This window comes from Lynx rufus, unplaced genomic scaffold (assembly GCF_022079265.1).
Source record: "Lynx rufus isolate CCGP_SWC_20201006 ecotype Redwood Valley unplaced genomic scaffold, mLynRuf1.p SCAF_3, whole genome shotgun sequence".
Taxonomy (NCBI): Eukaryota; Metazoa; Chordata; class Mammalia; order Carnivora; family Felidae; genus Lynx; species Lynx rufus.
In genome coordinates, this window is record NW_025814845.1 from 29,466,168 (window position 1) to 29,487,247 (window position 21,080).

The 21,080-nt window shown below is 36.8% G+C and overlaps 1 protein-coding gene across 6 annotated transcripts in view; it reads right to left on the reverse strand.

Moving 5' to 3' along the window:
* TMEM156 (transmembrane protein 156) overlaps positions 1–13,108 on the reverse strand; it is a 52,511-nt gene extending 39,403 nt beyond the window's left edge. For 3 of the 6 annotated variants that reach the window (XM_047092368.1, XM_047092372.1, XM_047092371.1), the window contains exon 1: positions 12,947–13,108. In XM_047092368.1, coding sequence (XP_046948324.1) covers positions 12,947–13,034 — 88 coding nt within the window. In that variant the 5' untranslated portion in view covers positions 13,035–13,108. The remainder of the gene's footprint in view (positions 1–12,946) is intronic. The other 3 variants (XM_047092370.1, XM_047092367.1, XM_047092369.1) reach the window with 2 other exon arrangements.
* Positions 13,109–21,080: the final 7,972 nt, after the last annotated feature.

A 21,080-nucleotide genomic window follows, 5' to 3' on the forward strand; every position in this document is an offset into this window, starting at 1 on the left:
TCGTTTCCCCATTTTGTCTCTTCTCTCCTTTGATAGCTTCATTAGAGATTTCTCCCTTTGTTCTCTATGTCTCTTAATCTGTATTTCATATTTGCTCTTTCTCTGACTCTCTGTGTTGTGTTCTCAGTAATTTCTTCAGATATATATTCCAATTCATTATTCAGTTGTGTCTGATCCATTTATTCTATTCCTTGTGTTTCTACTTCATCTTATTATAATTTCATAATTAGACTTTCAAGTTATTCTTTTTCCAATCTGCATGATATTTCAGTTTCAGGTATATAATATAGTGATTCATAAATCTGCCTGATTATTTTTAATAGTCTTGTTTTTTACTCATACTCATTTGATACCATTTTTTATTGAAACAAACTAAATATTTACTTTATATGATATATCTCATAACCCCAATATCTGAATCCTTTAAAGATCTGATTCTGCTATTTTTGTCTCTGTTGACTATTGTCTGTTCATGTGGGGTTTTTAAAGTTTATTTATTTATTTTTAGTAATCTCTACACCCAACATGGGGCCTGAATTCATGATCCTGAGATCAAGAGTCACACGCTCCTCTGACTGAGCCAGCCAGGTGCCCATAAGCCTTCATGTGTTTTATGATTTTTGACAATAGCTCATGTTACTTAGAATTTTGTTTGGGACATTATTTGAGATCTGATTTGAAGATGTTTTCCTCCAGAAAGGATTGCTGTTTACCTCTGCTTGGTATCTAATACCACATTATCTCAAAATCACTTTAAATTAAATTTCTTGGGGGGCGCCTGGGTGGCTCAGTCGGTTAAGCGGCCGACTTCGGCTCAGGCTATGATCTCGCGGTCTGTGAGTTCGAGCCCCGCGTCAGGCTCTGTGCTGACAGCTCAGAGCCTGGAGCCTGTTTCAGATTCTGTGTCTCCCTCTCTCTGATCCTCCCCCATTTATGCTCTGTCTCTCTGTCTCAAAAATAAATAAACGTTAAAAAAATTAAAAAAAAATAAATTAATTAATTAAATTTCTTGGTATGGTAAAAAAGGAATCCTTATATACTGCTGGAGTATAAATTAGTCTGTCCACTATGGAAAACAATATGGAGGATTCTCAAAAAATTAAAAATAGATCATATCATTCAGCAGTTCCTCTTCTGGGTAGATACCCAAAGGAAATGAAAACAGGAGTTCACAGAGATATCTGCACACCCATACAGTATTATCACAGTATTATTCACAATAGCCAAGATATGGGAATAACTCAAGTGCCCATCAATGGGTGAATGAATAAAGAAAATGTGTTATATATACACAAATGTAGTATTGTTCACCTATGAGAAAGGAGAATATCCTGCCATCTGTGACAAAATTGATGGACTTGAGTACATTATCCTAAGTAAAATAAGATCAAGAAAGGCAGTTACTGTATGATATCATTTATAAGTGAAATCTAAAAAACATCAAATGAGAGAGGGAAGATGGTGGCAGAGTTGGAGGACCAGGATCCTAGGCTCATCTTGTCCTGTGAACACAACTAGATAACTATCAAATCATCCTAATACTCCAGAAATCAACCTGAAGACTGACAGAACAAACTCCACAACCAAAGGGAGAGAAGAGTCCACATTGAAGAAGGTAAAAAGTGTGGAGCTATGGTTTAGGGGAGAAATGGATCACAGATACTGCAGAGGGGAGGGAGCCATGGTAATGGAGAAGGGTGAGAGAGAGAGGCAGAGAGAGAGACAGAGAGGAGCACACAGGGGAATACACAAGGAGAACATTTCCCATAGCCATTGGCTTGGAAAATGAGAGGGGTTATATTTTTTGAGATCTTACAACCAGTGGGGCTTGAAGTTTTGAGGTTGTTTTTTTTTTCAACGTTTATTTATTTTTGGGACAGAGAGAGACAGAGCATGAACGGGCGAGGGGCAGAGAGAGAGGGAGACACAGAATCGGAAACAGGCTGCAGGCTCTGAGCCATCAGCCCAGAGCCCGACACGGGGCTCGAACCCACGGACCGCAAGATCGTGACCTGGCTGAAGTCGGATGCTTTACCGACTGCGCCACCCAGGCGCCCCTGAAGTTTTGAGTTTTAAAGGTCAGTGGGCTAGGCCGGGATAGAGCCAAGAGGCGTCAGGGAGAGAAGGCAGGCAAACAGCCCAGGGGCAGACAGCATGGAAACAATAATCTGAAGAGAGCCTGGGGCACACAGCAGGGAGATTATTTGCTCTTCTCAGAGCATATACCTGAGAGGCAGCTTCGTGGAAATGCCTCTCAGGTAACAAAGGAACTGGTTGTCACCATTTCCCTCCCCACCCCTCAGCATAAACACAGAGCCACTTGCGGGAGGCAGCATAGCACTGACACTGGCTACCTAACTTGCTTACACCAAGTCCCCTGAGTTCAGACTAGACTACTCTTCTCAGTCAAGCTTGCCTCAGTCCCAGCATTGTGGGTCCCCTCCCCTAGAAGACCAGCAGAAACCTCTGCCCACACCACATCTGACCAGAGATTTCTGCATGGTCTCAGTTCTGATGGAAGTGGTATCAGGTCTCATTTCACAAGCAGACCAGAGAACACCTAGTTAATACTTGCCACATTCAGACCAAGAACCAAACACTGCCCACAGCAGGCAAAGAAAGCCTCTGCAAATGACTTACCTGAAGGATAGAGCAGCTAAAACAAAATAGCAGGACACACACAGCATACACCAAAGACACTCCCTGAAGCTCCAGGCCCTTGACACTACATGACCTCCTCATAAAGCCACTACTTTTAGAAGAAGGAAACATAACTGCCTTTTCTAACACAGAGAAGAAGGCAGAGACTTAGACAAAATGCCAAGATGGAGGAATTCATGCCAAATAAAAGAACAAGGTAAGGCCACAGCCAGAGATCTAAGTGAAACAGATATAAGTAACATGCCTGATGGAGAACTTAAAGCAACAATCATAAGTATACTCATTGGACTTGAGAAAAGAATAGAAGACATTAGTGAAATCCTTACCACAGAGATAAAAGAGTAAAGAAAGAATCAACCAGAGATAAAGAATGTAGCAAAAGAGATTAGAAACAGGCTTGATGCAATGAAGAGTAGGCTGAAGGAAGCAGAGGAATGAATTAATGACCTAGAAGACAAAGTAATGGAAAATAATGAAGGTGAACAAAAGAGAGAAAGAATTATGGAACATGAGAATACACTTAGGGAATTCAGTGACTCAATCAACCATAATAACATTCGTATTACAGGAGTCTCAAAAGAAGAAGAGAGAGAAAGGGGAGCAGAAAATTTATTTGAGAAAATAGCTGAAAACTTCCCTAATCTGGGGAAAGAAACAGACATCCAGATCCAGGAGGCACAGAGAACTCTCATCAAAATTAACAAAAGCAGGGCAACACCAAGACATAATTAAATTTGCAAAATATAGTGATAAAGAAAGACTCTTAAAAGCAGCCAGACAAAAGAAGTCCTTAACTTACAAGGGAAGACCCATAAGGCTAACTGGAGACTTCTCAGCAAAAACTTGGCAAGCCAGAAGGGAGTGACATGATATATTTCAAGTGCTGAATGGAAAAAAAATCTGCAGCCATGAGTGCTCTCTCCAGCGAGGCTATTATTCAGAAAGAAAGAGAGATAAAGATTTTCCCAGATAAACAAAAACTAAAGGAGTTCATGATCACTAAACCAGTCCTGCAAGAAATATTAAAAGGGACTCTTTGGGAGAAAAAGACCAAAAGTGACAAATACTAGAAAGGGACAGAGAAAATTTCCAGAAACAACAACAAAACAAGTAATAAAATGGCAATACGTACATATCTATTAATAATTACTTTGAATATAAATGACTAAATGCTCCAACAAAAAGACATAGGGTGTCAGAATGGATTAAAAAAATAAGATCTATCTATATGTTGCCTCCAAGAGTCACAGTTTAGACTTAAGATACCTGAAGATACCTGCAGATTGAAAGTAGAGGATGGAGAAACATTTATCATGCAAATGGATGTCAAAAAAAAAAAAAAAAAAAGCCAAAGTAGCAATACTTACATCAGGCAAACTACACTTTAAAACAAAGACTGTAGGGGCGCCTGGGTGGCGCAGTCGGTTAAGCGTCCGACTTCAGCCAGGTCACGATCTCGTGGTCCGGGAGTTCGAGCCCCGCGTCGGGCTCTGGGCTGATGGCTCGGAGCCTGGAGCCTGTTTCCGATTCTGTGTCTCCCTCTCTCTCTGCCCCTCCCCCGTTCATGCTCTGTCTCTCTCTGTCCCAAAAATAAATAAACATTGAAAAAAAAAATTAAAAAAAAAAGACTGGAGGGGTGCCTGGGTGGCTCAGCTGGTTAAGTGCCCGACTCTTGAGATAGGCTCAGGTCATGATCTCTCAGTTTGTGAGACTGAGTCCTGCATTGGGCTGTGTACTGATAGCCTGCTTGGAATTCTCTATCTGCCCCTCTCATGCTCGTGCTCTCTCTTTCTCTCTCTCTCTTTCTCTCTCTCTCTCTCAAAATACATAAATAAACTTTAAAAAATAAAACGAAGACTGTAACAAAGATAAAGAAGGGGAGAATATCATAATAAAGCGGACAATCCACCAAGAAGATCTAACAGTTGTAAATATTTATGCACCCAACATGTAAGCATCCAAATATATAAAACAGTTGATAACAAGCATAAAGGAACTAATCAATAATAATACAATAATGCTAGGGGACTTTAATAGCTCACTTACATCAATGGACAGATCATTTAAACATAAAATCAACAAGGAAACAATGGCTTTGAATGACACATTGGACCAGATGGACTTAACAGATATATTTAGAACATTTCATCCTAAAGCAGCAGAATACACATTCTTTCTAAGTGCACATGGGACATTCTCCAGAATAGGTCACATACTGGGCCACAAAACAGGCCTCAACAAATACAAAAAGATTGAAATCATACCATGCATCTTTTCTGACCATAACACTTTGAAACTAGAGGTCAACCACAAGAAAAAATCTGGGAAGACCACAAATACATGGAGGTTAAATAACATGCTACTAAACAATGCATGGGTCAACCAGGAAATCAAAGAAGAAATTTTTAAATACATGGAAACAAATGAAAATGAAAACACAGCAATCCAAAACCTTTGGGATGCAGTAAAAGCTGTTATAAGAGGAAAGTTTATACCAATACAGGTCTACTTCAAAAAGCAAAAAAACAAACAAACAAAAAACAACAACAACAACAAAACCCTCAAATAAACAACCTAACCCTACACCTAAAGGAGCTAGAAAAAGAACAACAAACAAAACCCAAAACCAGAAGAAGGAAGGAAGTAATAAAGATTAAGGCAGAAATAAATGGTGTAGAAACTAGACAAACAGTAGAACAGATCAGTGAAACCAGGGGCTGATTCTTTGAAAAATTAATAAAATTGATAAACCTCAAGCCAGACTTATCAAAAAGAAAAGAGAAAGGACCCAAATAAATAAAGTCATAAATGAAAGAGGAGAAATAACAACCAACACCACAGAAATACAATTAGAATATTGTGAAAAACTATAGGCCAACCAATTGGACAACCTGGAAGAAATGGATAAATTCATACAAACATATAAACTACCAAAACTGAAATAGGAAGAAATAGAAAATGTGAATAGCCAAGAAATTGAATCAGTAATCAAAAAACTCCCAACAACAAAAAAAAGTTGGACCAGGACAAGATGGCTTCACAAGCAAATTCCACCAAATATTTAAAGAAGAGTTAATAGGGGTGCCTGGGTGGCTTAGTCAGTTAAGCATCCAATTTCAGCTCAGGTCATGATCTCTCAGTCTGTGGGTTCAAGCCCTGTGTCAGGCTCGGGGCTGAGAGCTCAGAGGCTGGAGCCTGCTTCAGATTCTGTGTCTCCCTCTTTCTCTCTCTGTCCTCTCTCTCTCTCTCTCTCTCTCTCTCTCTCTCTCTCTTTCTCTCTCTCTCAAAAAAGTAAATAAACATTAAAAAAATAATTTTAAAGGAGAGTTAATATCTATTCTTCTCAAAGTATTCCAAAAAATAGAAATGGAAGGAAAACATCCAAATTCATTCTGAATCCAGCATTACCATGATACAAAAACCAGATAGAGACACCACACACACACACACACACACACACACACACACACACACACACAAAAGTACTACAGGCCAATATCTCTGATGAACACAGATGTAAACATCCTCAACAAAGTACTAGGGAACAATGTCACATGTCAAATTTATACAAGAAAAAAAAAAAACAAAGATAAGACTTAATTCTTGGATTTGGCCTTTCACACCTTATAGGCAATGATCATTAATATCCAAGCTATGGCCAACTTGTGTTCACAAACTCTCAAGGGAAATTTTTTCCTTACTCTCTCCAGGGCCTAGGTAAAGGCAGACAAATTTCCTCATAGCCAAACAAGTTTTCCCTAGATTATTCCTTACTCCTTCACAGAGCATGTCACCTTTGGGGTCCCAGTCTTAAGCTCTGGCTTCTGTCTACCATGTATGACCCATGAAACAGACTCTAGGCTACTCAGGTGACCAATCTGTTTACTCTTGCTTACCAGTCTGGATTCATAATTTATAATCATTTTCCACCTTTGAGGAGTTTTCTTATTTTGTTAGTAGTTCAACTATATATTTTGTTGTTGTTCTTAATGTTTTAGTTTTTAATGTTTTATCTCACATTTTTAGATATTTTGTGCCAAGAGTATTTTTCAAGGTTGAATGCAAGAATAGAAGTCTCAACTCTCTGTTGACCTTCAAAAATAAGTGAGAATGTACAGTAAAATCTTCATTGTTTGACAGACAAGAGCAGCTCCAGAAACTACTCTATGTCGAGTCATATTTTCCCAATACCTAGGTTATTTCTCTGTTAACGAGTTGTCGAGGAACTTTGGAAGAAGCATGGATTCTTTCAGACAATACATATTCTAAGTGTTATTGGTTCAGTATATGAAATACAAACTGAAGAAAATAAGCAATTTTTACCACCAGAAACATAGCTAGTACAACCACTTTGGAGATGCATTTGGCAGTTTCTTATCAAATTAAATAATTGAGCTATTTTACTACTAGTTACCTGATAGAAATGAAAACATATTTTCATATGAAGAGTTGTACAAAAATGTTCATAGCAGCACATTTATAATGGCCAATAACTGGAAACAACCCAGTGGCATAAGGGACAAATGCGATATATTTGTATAATGGACTATTTAGCAATAAATAGAAAAGAGCTAGTGATGCACGTAATAACATGGGTGAATCTCAAAAACATTATGCTAAGCTAAAGAAGCTAGATCAAAAATAGATACTGTGTGATGATTCCGTCTATATAAAGTATAAGAAGGGATAAAACTAAACTATGGTGACACAGGTCAGAAAGTTGCCTTGGGAATAGGAGAAAATTTGACAAGAAATGAGCAAAAGGAATCCTTCTGGGAGTGATGGAAATCTGTATTTTGTATGGGGTTGTAGTTACATAGTCACATATAATTGTCAAAATTTATAAAACCGAACACTTAAGATCTTTGTATTTTACTGTATGTAAATTGTGCTTTTAAAAAAATAGCCAAACTAAACAAAACACCTCCAATTGTTTCTAAATAGTTTTAATCAGGGGTGCCTGGGTGGCTCAGGCGTCCGACTTCAGCTCAGGTCATGATCGCTGTCGGGCTCTGTACTGACAGCTCAGAGTCTGGAGCCTTCTTTGGCTTCTGTGTTTCCGTCTCTCTCTGCCCTTCCCCCCCAACACACTCTGTCTATCTCTAAGTAAATAAACAAACAAACAAACAAACATTTAAAAATTTTTAAATAGCTTTAATCATTATTGGATATTCTGTATCATAATTCAGCAATTTAAAAATATTAGCTAGTGTGCCTGGGTGGTTCAGTTGGTTAAATGTCCCACTCTTGATTTAAGCTCAGATCATAATCTCACAGTTCTGAGTTCAAGGCCAGACATCAGGCTCCTGCTGACAGTGCAGAGCCTGCTTGGGATTCTCTCTCTTCCTCTCTCTCTAAACTTCCCCCGTTCGCTCGCTCTCTCTCTCTAAATAAATAAATAAACTTAAAAAAAATACTAGCTGCCAGGAGAGAAAAAAAAGCTAATGGCTTAGCTGCCTAATTACAGAGATATTAGTTAACATACTTTTTTTTTTCCTTTGGTTACAGGTCTGCCTCTTTAACAACTGGTATAGACTCAAAGAGTATCAATTTCAATAGCAAAAGTTTGAATAATTACATTTCCATTTTGGGTTCAGTAATTGAGGCTTCTCTAGTAATACTGAGTTGGAAAGGGTAAAAATACATCATGTTGCAAATGAATGATACATTGATGGTGTTAACCAGGTAAGGAACAGGGGAGTCTAGACAGGATATGGATTTATTCATAGAACATTTGGGAAAGACAATTTAAAATATTTCTTGGGGAAAAGGGGCAAAGTTTGGGGTTACTTTTAATTTATGGTAACAGTATGTGGAACAGTGGGAGATAAGAAAGATTGCTGACTTTACTTGTCAAAATAGGGAAGTAAATGCACATTATGAAACTCTCCATGGGAAAAAAAAATGGTAGGAAAATAACCTAGGGTAAACAGACACATATCTTTTAAGTGAAAGATTCTGTGAAATAAATTTCATACATTGCACAACCTAAAAGTTCTAGGTGGGAAGTAAAATTTTGCTTCAAAAATACAAGAGGAGGATAATAGTGCCTGATCTGCCTAAATCAAAAGGTGGTTATGATGATCAGATAAGAAATGCTTCCTTCAAGAATGTTTCACTTTTATTTCCTTTACAGTATGAGTCAGAAAATTCACTCCATCAACAAATACTTGGTGAGTGCCTCTTAATGTGGCAGGTACTGTCCTAAGTGCTTAAAATATGACCTAAACAGACAAAAACCTCATTTTCATCAAGCTTATGCTCTATTTGGAGAAATCAGACAGCAAAAAGTACACACAATAAGTAAGTTATATAGGGTATGAGTGCTATGGAGAAAAGAAACAGCAGTATCAGGGTAAGATATATTACCGCATTATTATTTTAAAGAAAGTTGTTTTTTCTATAAAAACAAAAAAGGTGTACAGAAAGGGCATATACCAATGCAATGAGAACCTAATAGAAAGCATCCCAAGCAAGGGTTGCTGTATATAATCTAACAGAATAAAACCCGTTCTGCCAAAGCAGTGGAAAGCATTTTATTTAGCAGTGTCTATTTTTTTTTTTTTTGCCAGCATCTAATGTCTACAATATATTTGTAAACATATTGGGTCGATCAGTAGCCATTTGCATTCCATAAAGATTCAGAAAATTCCATAAGAAATAAAATGTTACAACAAAGTAAATCTACCCATCTAGTTTTATTCCTTCTTTGTGAATATTTTCAGAATAGTCTCTCTTGAGAATGATGCTTTGCCACAAATGAGATGAAGTATTTAATGTGTCAGAATGAGTTATTACTTGTAAAAGTACTTGGTATAGTACCTGGTACATGTGTAAGTATTTACTACATTAAAAAAAATTTTTTTTAATAGTTGTTAGTCTATATCCCAGACCTTATTGGGAATTGTTGATTAACTTTTTAAGGAGCCAGTTGATGAGAGAAAAATTAAGTGCCCATTTTTAAGAACTAAGAACACTTTCAGGCAAATTAGTTGCAGTTACTCTTGATAACACTGTTCTTTATAATATAGACATAAGTGATGTGTACATAGGATTGAATACTTCAGGGTTTATCCTAACTTTGTATACTTTGTAAGTTAAGTTCCTTTGTCCACTGTTTTCTTGCAGTTCACGGTCCATTATACTAACATTTCCATCAGAAAGTGTGAAATGCCAGGGAAAATGAAAGCTGGTAAACATAGTTTATGTCAGTTTGGCTCTTACAAGTAAGCGAGGAAGTCAAATAGCTAAATAAAATTAGGTTTGAGGTGTTGTTATCTCTGCTATTCCTGTCTTGCATTGCCGTGAATTATCAGTAAGACATTTGTATGACTACAATTTCTGGCTTCAAGAACTTCTGAGATATTTATATGAGTACATTTTATTTGAAAATAATTGCTTCTCTTAGAGAGTGCTTCTGCAAGCAGGTAAGGAGAAATATTAGCTGATCATTAGAGCTCTGACAGTTATCTCTTTGCAACAAAAATGGAAGGAACATCCTCCCCAGACAGGCCTGGAAGCAACTTTTATGTTTCCATTGTACCTTTTTACATTGCTATTTCAGTAATTACAGTATTGTATTTAATTATTTACCAGTCAGGCCTCCCGCTAACTGAAAACTCCTTGAAGGAAGAGTTGCCTGTTGTTTTTGTAGCCCCGGGTTCCTGGTACAGGTAGACACTATTCATTCCAATTTCAGTATATGTGCTGCGGAAGCCAGCACAGGTAGGCAGTGTTCATGACCGAAGGAATAAATAAATAAAAGATCACTGAGATTGATATGGGTTAAGCAGGTCTCTCTCTCTTAAACACTGTAAGTCCAATAAAAGTTGGTTGGTGAAGTCTCCTGTTTGGGGCAACCCAGGCTCTCTTAATTGCAAGCATCTCTGAATCAAAATATATCCATTCCTTTTCTAACTCCACTATCTACATGCAATGTAAGTGTAGCAAATCATTACATTAACTACTGTATCTTAGTATAAGCTGTCTTTCAAATAAACTGGAAGTATTAAAATAGTTTCTCTTGCCAGTGCATGCTCAATGCAAACTCATTAAAAGTCCAAAACACCATTGAAGAAGTTCCTCTTCTTCAATAAAGTTAGACTAGATAGCTTATACTGTGTAATTATGATAATTGAATATTCTGAGTAATGATTATTCAGAGACTCAGACACATTCTTGATGAAAAATGATCAAACACAGTTCTCTATTTTTAACTTAGGCCTTCAGAGGGTTTATTATTTTGAAATCAAATCTATTAAACCTCATGAATACATTATTCCTCATTAAGATTCCTTCTGAATTCATTTGATGTGTTAACGACGTGGTATCAGTGAATAATTTATAAGTAAAAATCATTTTATAATATTTATCTTAGAAATTAAAGTGAATAGGATGTAAGAAAAAAAAATGGGGGAAAAACCCACAAGTAACTGATAAGAAGAGTAGGACTATACAGGAGAATCTCAAGGTTAATTTTAGCACTTCATGAGCATCTAAAAATTTTTACCAGATATTTTATTTTATGAAATATGCCAGTTGACATGTCAACTCATTTCATAAGGCAACTATAACTGTGATTTAAAAATTACTGAAAAAAATGAAATAATCATTTGCCTTTAGTTGAATCTGTATTAGGCTAGATAAAATGAAGCTATGTGACCTTGTTCCTGGTGATCCATAAACCATTATAAAATATAAAACGTGCACAATTGCATGTGTAAAATATTTTACTCAATCATCAACCTTTCATTTACGGTGGCTGTGTGCAAAATTCCTTCTACCACAAAATGACATCAGGATAAGATGACAGTTTTCAAACATTTTTGTTTGTTGGCCCCAAGGAAGTTCCCTTTGAAATAAAATTCCCAAATAAATCCATCCCCCTAAAGAGTCCAAGGAAATATCTGTGCTGTTCTTGGACCAGGAAAAGCCAAGTGGCTATTTTAAGTTTGCAGAGGCAATATAGGTAGTAGTGAGAGCTGATTGTAATTAGTTGTGAAAGTAAAAACACAAAAATCATTAATGGTTGATTACTGTCAAGACATCTGCCCAAGAAAGAAAAGCTTTTCACATGCTCTGGCAATCACCAGTTCTCATAATACAGTAACCAACAGTTAGCAAATAGTTTATGAAATCTTTTTTGAGGCTGATTACTTGGTTTTCGTTAGATGAACCTGTTTTTTTGGAGATGTGAGGTCCATCTTCATGGCCTACCTTAGATAACTATCAAATCAGCTTACTATTTAAAAGGCTTAAAAGTTGAAATAAGTTATCTCCATTCCAATTCTAACTATTCTCTATATTTTCACTAAGTGGAATCAAGAATTAAAAATATATGTTATGATTGTTTAGTCTGAGCAACATAATGCCAGAAAACCAAGAAAATTTTGAAAAATTCAATCATTCACAAAATTGCACATAGTGTTTGTTTAGCAAAAATATTGTTATCTGGCCGCTTAGTATCATGTGCATGCAATAGTAATCATGGCAGAATGTCATCAAATATAAGCTTTTCCCTGATTTTAAGCAAATTCATATAACTTTAATGATAGAATATAGTGTTTTCTTTTTACTTTTTCTTATTATTAAATGCTAGGGAGCACAACTATTTTCTGAACGCACATTTATATATATTTTAAATCTTTTACTGACATATAAAAATAGTTCAAATTTACATTTATTTATTTTCTTATCCTAGGTTCCAACAATAATATCACAAATCCCTGAAATATCCGCAGAGGACATTTCGTTCCATTTTTTCTCTAGTTACAAATATACATACGCACACACCTGCTGAAATTTGCACCCATCTTATTTTAAATTCTCTTATTTTTCAAAAAGCAACAGTGAGTTATTTGTGTGAAATAGCTGTGGTAGAGGGAAATCAAACACCTTTAACATAACAAATATGACTCGCTTTGTGAAATAAGTCTAGAGTGTAAAAGCATACTTAAAACTGTTTTGAAGGAAACTACTTCAAAGAGCAAAACCATGTGAGATGAATGTAAACTCAATGTTTAAAATCTAGACTACACATTTTAAATATTTCTTTTCATTTTTTATTTCATTACAGTATGCCACAATAATTAAGTACTACAAATAAGGTTACTGTGCTATATAACAGTCAACTAAAATTACAATCTCATTTTCTTAACTTTTCAGACATAGAGCTTCAGCCCAGGCAGCGTGTATCCAAAGAGAGGATCTTTCCTTGCAACCGTTAGCTATCATAATTTTTTTTTTAATTAGAAAAAGAAAAGATAAATTATAATTATGTACTCACCTTTTGGTGTCTTAAAATGTTCTGGCAAGATTAAAATGAATGCGATCACAATTGCCAAAAGTAATTTAAAGAAGGCTGTTTTTGTCATGTCTATTCACATGACACAGTGTGTTCCCCTCCAGTACATTGGTGGCATGTTTCTTCCTGCTTTGGGTTTCATCTCTGCAGTTCTTTAAGTTTATGCAAGCAACTTCATACTCACTTCCTTTTGTGTAAGACTAAAAAAAAAAAAAAAGAGGGCTTGATTGCTTCTCAGGCTTTTGGCTAAGATCGATTGTAAAAAAAAGAGGCCTTGAACTGAGACTTTTTCATTTTGAGTCACTTTCCATTAAGACTACTGTCTGATAGACACTTTCAAACTATCTTCCAAACAAGAAAGATAAAGAAATGATCTCAAGAAGCAAAGATCTTGTCCTCACCTAGATTTGAAGGTGTTTTCCCATTTTTGCCAATGTGTGTGGGTAAATATAAACCCACAATATACACGCCAAAAATAAAATGCTGAAGGTCCGTCATGCCCATTCATTCACTTACTTAAATGATTGTTGACCCCTTGTAAGTGCCAGGCACTGAATTGGATTCTAATGTTCAGAAAACAGTGTGTCTATCAGACAGTAAACAGTACAAATGTAAGGATAAATGTAAGGATAAACCAAAATTTCAATTCTACTTTATACTACTTTGTATAAAGCGGTGGAATGTGACTCATTATCATCATGCCTGTAAACATGTGATAATAGTTACAGAATCTGCACTGTCAGTTCCCATTTCAAAAATGATCTTTCATTATGATAATCCCAGTGAAATAAAATACTTTGTTTTAGAATATAAATGAAGAGTAGGGGAAAATCAAGTTGAATAAAGAATATGTGCGGGCGCCTGGTGGCTCAGTCGGTTAGGCATCCAACTTCAGCTCAGGTCACGATTTCACGGTTTGTAAGTTTGGGCCCCGTGTCGGGCTCTGTGCTGACAGCTCAGAGCCTGGATCCTGCTTTGCATTCTCTGTCTCCTTCTCTCTCTGCCCCTACCCCGCTTGTGCTCTGTCTCTCAAAATTAAATAAATGTAAAAAAAAAAAAAAAAAGAATTATAAATAAATAAATAAAAGGATATGTGCAAACAAATACTTTTCCTCCATTGTTCTTGTTTTCTGGTTTGAAAAAATAGTAGGGATATCTCCAATCATTTTTTCCCTTCTCACTCCCTCTTGTACCCCCATCACCCCATCTGTTTCCATTCATCTCATGTGTTCTTACCCACACAACCTAGGATTTTATGGAACAATGGATGAGTGGAAGAGTAGGAGGCAGGGAACAAAGTCATGCTCTGGATATATTGTGAGTATAAATGGACTGTCTCATCTTCTGATTGGGTGTGAAGATTTGATGGGCAGACAGGAATCATGGGTTAAGAGACCTTAGAAACTGAATCTAAGAACAGTCAAAATGGGCCTAAAACTTCAAACATTAGACTTATTTTTATGAACAGCATCAAGGATCATTCTAAGGAAGAAAGGAATTGATAAGAGTCATTGCCTGCACAGATTCCTGGACTGAGACATAATTGTGTTATATGTCCAGCAGTACCTTCAGTAAAGATGCTGATGGAAAGGGGTGAGTAACCCTATCCCTTAATTCTTTCCCATCTTATGGGTGTCACTAAGTTATAGTGGACTTTCTACGCCTCATTTGACCCTGTTTTGGTTCCCTAATTTTTACTTATGAAAACAAACATTCCAACCATAATTTTACTAATGGAGAAGAAATTGATCAAGAAAACATTTACTTGATATTACACCACTAAGTTAGTTTAGTTTAATTCCTTTATCAATTTTCTTTAAAAGTGAAATTAAACCACACCACCAGTGTGTCATCTCTGATTTAGCAAATTATGAGGACTATGATATAAACTCATATTTCAGGAATCTTTTATTGTCCATGATTCTACCATTATATTTGATTCTAAATTTTAGAAATACTTTTGATCATTTTGCCTACTGCTTAAAGTGTTAGCCGAACAATGGCTAATGACAAGTTCCAAATATCCCCTAGGTCAAATCCTCCAAGATTCAATGGCATGGGTTAAAATTAAAGAGTCAAAATATCTTGCCTTTTTTGACTGTCAAAATTTATTCACTAAAATGTTTTATAACTGAAATTGCTACATAAGGTACCTCATTAAATATTTGCATTTTAAATACCAGAAATCACTAAAATTTAAGAATTAAGTGGCAGTTTCTTGTAGGTAATCCAATTTAAAATGATAGTTTCTTAGAAATAAATATAGGTTGCACTAACTTTTGATTATTTAACTTTTTCTTTTCTTTTCTTTAATGATTATTTATTCTTGAGGGAGACAGAAAGAGAGAGAAGGAGAGAGCATGCACAAGCGGGGTAGAGGCAGAGTGAGCGAGAGGAAGACACAGAATCCAAAGCAGGCTCCAGGCTCTGAGCTGTCAATGCAGAGCCTGACGCGGGGCTCAAACTCACAAACCATGAGATCGTGACCTGAGCTGAAGTTGGACGCTTAACCAAGTGAGCCACCCAGGTGCCCCTAACTTTTTCTTTTCTTTCTTTCTTTCTTTTTTTTTTTTTTTGAATTTTTCTTTCTTTATTTTTTTAATTTACATCCAAGTAAGCATATAGTTCAACAGTGAGCTCAGGAGTAGATTCCCTAATGCCCTTTACACATTTAGCTCATCCCCCCTCCCACAACCCCTCCAGTAACCCTCTGTTTGTTGTCCATATTTAAGAGACTCTTATCTTTTTTGTGCCCCTCCCTGTTTTTGTATTATTTTTGCTTCCCTTCCCTTACGTTAATCTGTTTTGTATCTTAAAGTCCTCATAGGAGTGAAGTCATATATTTGTCTTTCTCTGACTAATTTCACTTAGCATAGTACCCTGTAGTTCCATTCACATAGTTGCAAATGGCAAGATTTCATTCTTTTTGATTGCCGAGTAATACTCCATTGTGTATATATACCACTTCTTCTTTATCCATTCATCCATCGATGGACATTTGGGATCTTTCCATACTTTGGCTATTGTCAATAGTGATGCTATAAACATCGGGGTGCATGTGCCCCTTCGAAATAGCATACCTCTCTATCCCTTGGATAAATGCCTAGTAGGGCAATTGCTGGGTTATAGGGTAGTTCTATTTTTAATTTTTTGAGGAACCTCCTTACTGTTTTCCAGAGTGGCTGCACCAGTTTGCATTCCCACTAGCAGTGCAAAAGAGATCCTCTTTCTTTGCATCTTCGCCAACATCTGTTGTTGCCTGAGTTGTTAATGTTTGCCATTCTGACAGGTGTGAGGTGGTATCTCATTGTGGCTTTGATTTGTGTTTCCCTGATGATGGGTGATGTGGAACGTTTTTTCATGTGTCTGTCAGCCATCTGGATGTCTTCTTTGGAGAAGTGTCTATTCATGTCTTTTGCCCATTTCTTCACTGAATTATTTGGTTTTTGGGTTTTGAGTTTGATAAGTTCTTTATAGATTTTGGATACTAATTCTTTATCTGATATGTCGCTTGCAAATATCTTCTCCCATTCTATTGGTTTCCTTTTAGTTTTGCTGGTTGTTTCCTTTGCTGTGCAGAAGCTTTTTATTTTGACGAGGTCCCTATAGTTCATTTTTGTTTGGTTTTCCTTGCCTCTGGAGACATGTTGAGTAAGAAGTTGCTGCGGCCAAGGTCAAAGAGGTTTTTGCCTGATTTCTCCTCGAGAATTTTGATGGCTTCCTGTCTTACATTGAGGTCTTTCATCCATTTTGAGTTTATTTTTGTGTATGGTGTAAGAAAGTGGTCCAGGTTTATTCTTCTGCATGTCACTGTCCAGTTTTCTCAAAACCACTTGCTGAAGAGACTGTCTTTATTCCATTGGGTATTCTTTCCTGCTTTGTCAAAGATTAGTTGGCCATACGTTTGTGGGTCCATTTCTGGTTCTCTATTCTGTTCCATTGATCTGAGTGTCTGTTCTTGTGTCAGTATCATACTGTCTTGATGATTACAGCTTTGTAATATAGCTGAAAGTCCAGGATTGTGATGCCTCCAGTTTCAGTTTTCTTTTTCAAGACTCTTTGGCTATTTGGCGTCTTTTCTGGTTCCATACAAATTTTAGGATTATTTGTTCTAGCTCTGTGAAGAATGCTGTTGTTATTTTGATAGGGATTGCATTGAATATGTAGATTGCTTTGGGTAGTATTGACATTTTAACAATATTTTGTTCTTCCTATCCAGGAGCATGGAATATTTTTCCATTTTTTTGTGTCTTCTTCAATTTCTTTCATAAGCTTTCTATAGTCTTCAGTGTATAGATTTTTCACCTCTTTGGTTAGATTTATTCCTGATTATTCGTGATTTCTCTTTCTGTTGCTTCATTATTGGTGTATAGGAATGCAACCGATTTCTGTGTATTGATTTTATATCCTGCCACTTTGCTGAACTCATGGATCAGTTCTAGCAGTTTTTTCATGGAATCTTTTGGGTTTTCCATATAGAGTATCATGTCATCTGTGAAGGGTGAAAGTTTGACCACTGCCTGGATGATTTGGATGCATTTTATTCCTTTGTGTTGTCTGATTACTGAGGCTAAGATTTCCCATACTATATGGTGAGAGTGGACATCCCTGGCTTGTTCCTGACCTTAGGGGGAAAGCTCTCAGTTTTTCCCCATTGAGGATGATATTAGCAGTGGGTCTTTCATATATGGCTTTTATGATCTTGAGGTGTGATCCTTCTATCCCTATTTTCGTAAGGGTTTTTATCCAGAAAGGATGCTGTATTTTGTCAAATGCTTTCTCTGCATCTATTAAGAGGATTATGTGGTTCTTGTCCTTTCTTTTATTTATGTGATGAATCACATTGATTGTTTTGTGATATTGAACCAGCCCTGCATCCCAGGTAAAAATCCCACTTGGTCGTGGCGAATAATTTTTTTAATGTATTGTTGGATCTGTTGGCTAATATCTTGTTGAGGATTTTTGCATCCATGTTCATCAGGGAAATTAGTCTATAGTTCTTCTTTTTAGTGGGATCTTTGTCTGGTTTTGGAATCAAGGTAATGCTGGCTTCATAGAAAGAGGTTGGAAGTTTTCCTTCCATTTCTATTTTTTGGAACAGCTTCAAGGGAATAGGTGTTAACTCTTTCTTAAACGTTTGGTAGAATTCCCCTGGAAAGCCATCTGGCCCTAGACTCTTGTTTCTTGGGAGATTCTTGATTACCAATTCAGTTTTGTTACTGGTTATGGGTCTGTTCAAATTTTCTTTTTCTTCCTGTTTCAGTTTTGGTAGTTTATGTATCTTGGAACTTGTTCATTTTTTCCATATTGCCCATTTTATTGGCATATAATTGCTCATAATATTCTCTTATTATTGTTTGTATTTCTGCTGCATTGGTTGTGATCTCTCCTCTTTCATTCTTGATTTTATTTATTTGGGTCCTTTCCTTTTTCTTTTTGATCAAACTGGCTAGTGGTTTATCAATTTTGTTAATTCTTTCAAAGAACCAACTTCTGGTTTCATTCATCTGCTCTACTGGTTTTGTTTGTTTGGTTTTGGTTTTTTGGTTTTTTTGTTTGTTTGTGTGTGTGTGTGTGTGTGTGTTTTGGTTTTGATAGCATTGATTTCTGCTCTAATCTTTATTACTTCCTGTCTTCTGCTGGTTTTGGGTTTTATTTGCTGTTCTTTTTCTAGCTCTTTAAGGTGTAAGGTTAGGTTGGATGACCTTTCTTCCTTCTTTAGGAAGGCCTGGATTGCTATATACTTCCCTCTTATGACCACCTTTGCTGCGTCCCAGAGGTTTTGGACTGTGGTGTTATCATTTTCATTGGCTTCTATGTACTTTTTAATTTCCTCTTTAACTTCTTGGTTATTCCATTCATTCTTTAGTTGGATAGTCTTTAGTCTCCAAGTATTTTTTATCTTTCCACATTTTTTCTTGTGGTTGATACTGAGTTTCATAGCACTGTAGTCAGAAAATACACACAGTATGATCTTGATCTTTTTGTACTTGTTGAGGGCTGATCTGTGTCCCAGTATATGATCTATTCTAGATAACATTCCATGTGCACTGGAGAAAAATGTATATTCTGCTGCTTTAGGGTGAAATGACCTGAATATATCTGTTAAGTCCATCTGGTCCAGTGTGTCATTCAAAGCCATTGTTTCCTTGTTGATTTTCTTTTTAGATGATCTTTCCATTGCTGTAAATTGGGTGTTGAAGTCCTCTACTATTATGGCATTATTATCAATTAGTTTCTGTATGTTTGTGATTATTTGATTTATATATTTGGGTGCTTTCCACATTTGGAGCATAAATGTTAACACTTAGGTCTTCTTGGTGGGTAGACCCCTTAATTATGACATAATGCCGTTCTTCATCTCTTTTTCAGTCTTTATTTTAAAGTCTAGATTGTCTGATATAAGTATGGCTACTCTGGCTTTCTTTTGGTGACCATTAGCCTGAGAGATGATTCTCCATCCCCTTACTTTCAATCTGAAGGTGTCTGTAGGTCTAAAATGGGTCTCTTATAAACAGCAAATAGATGGGTCTTGTTTTCTTATCCATTCCGTTACCCTATGTCTTTTGTTTTTTTTTTTTAATATATGAAATTTATTGTCAAATTGGTTTCCATACAACACCCAGTGCTCATCCCAAAAGGTGCCCTCCTCAATACCCATCACCCACCCTCCCCTCCCTCCCACCCCCCATCAACCCTCAGTTTGTTCTCAGTTTTTAACAGTCTCTATGCTTTGGCTCTCTCCCACTCTAACCTCTTTTTTTTTTTTCCTTCCCCTCCCCCATGGGTTTCTGTTAAGTTTCTCAGGATCCACATAAGAGTGAAACCATATGGTATCTGTCTTTCTCTGTATGACTTATTTCACTTAGCATCACACTCTCCAGTTCCATCCACGTTACTACAAAAGGCCATATTTCATTTTTTCTCATTGCCACGTAGTATTCCATTGTGTATATAAACCACAATTTCTTTATCCATTCATCAGTTGATGGACATTTAGGCTCTTTCCATAATTTGGCTATTGTTGAGACTGCTGCTATAAACATTGGGGTACAAGTGCCCCTATGCATCAGTACTCCTGTATCCCTTGGATAAATTCCTAGCAGTGCTATTGCTGGGTCATAGGGTAGGTCTATTTTTAATTTTCTGAGGAACCTCCACACTGCTTTCCAGAGCGGCTGCACCAATTTGCATTCCCACCAACAGTGCAAGAGGGTTCCCGTTTCTCCACATCCTCTCCAGCATCTATGGTCTCCTGATTTGTTCATTTTGGCCACTCTGACTGGTGTGAGGTGATATCTGAGTGTGGTTTTGATTTGTATTTCCCTGATAAGGAGCGACGTTGAACATCTTTTCATGTGCCTGTTGGCCATCTGGATGTCTTCTTTAGAGAAGTGTCTATTCATGTTTTCTGCCCATTTCTTCACTGGGTTATTTGTTTTTCGGGTGTGGAGTTTGGTGAGCTCTTTATAGATTTTGGATACTAGCCCTTTGTCTGATATGTCATTTGCAAATATCTTTTCCCATTCCGTTGGTTGACTTTTAGTTTTGTTGATTGGTTCCTTTGCTGTGCAGAAGCTTTTTATCTTCATAAGGTCCCAGTAATTCACTTTTGCTTTTAATTCCCTTGCCTTTGGGGATGTGTCGAGTAAGAGATTGCTACAGCTGAGGTCAGAGAGGTCTTTTCCTGCTTTCTCCTCTAAGGTTTTGATGGTTTCCTGTCTCACATTCAGGTCCTTTATCCATTTTGAGTTTATTTTTGTGAATGGTGTGAGAAAGTGGTCTAGTTTCAACCTTCTGCATGTTGTTGTCCAGTTCTCCCAGCACCATTTGTTAAGAGACTGTCTTTTTTCCATTGGATGTTCTTTCCTGCTTTGTCAAAGATGAGTTGGCCATACGTTTGTGGGTCTAGTTCTGGGGTTTCTATTCTATTCCATTGGTCTCTGTGTCTGTTTTTGTGCCAATACCATGCTGTCTTGATGATGACAGCTTTGTAGTAGAGGCTAAAGTCTGGGATTGTGATGCCTCCTGCTTTGGTCTTCTTCTTCAAAATTACTTTGGCTATTCGGGGCCTTTTGTGGTTCCATATGAATTTTAGGATTGCTTGTTCTAGTTT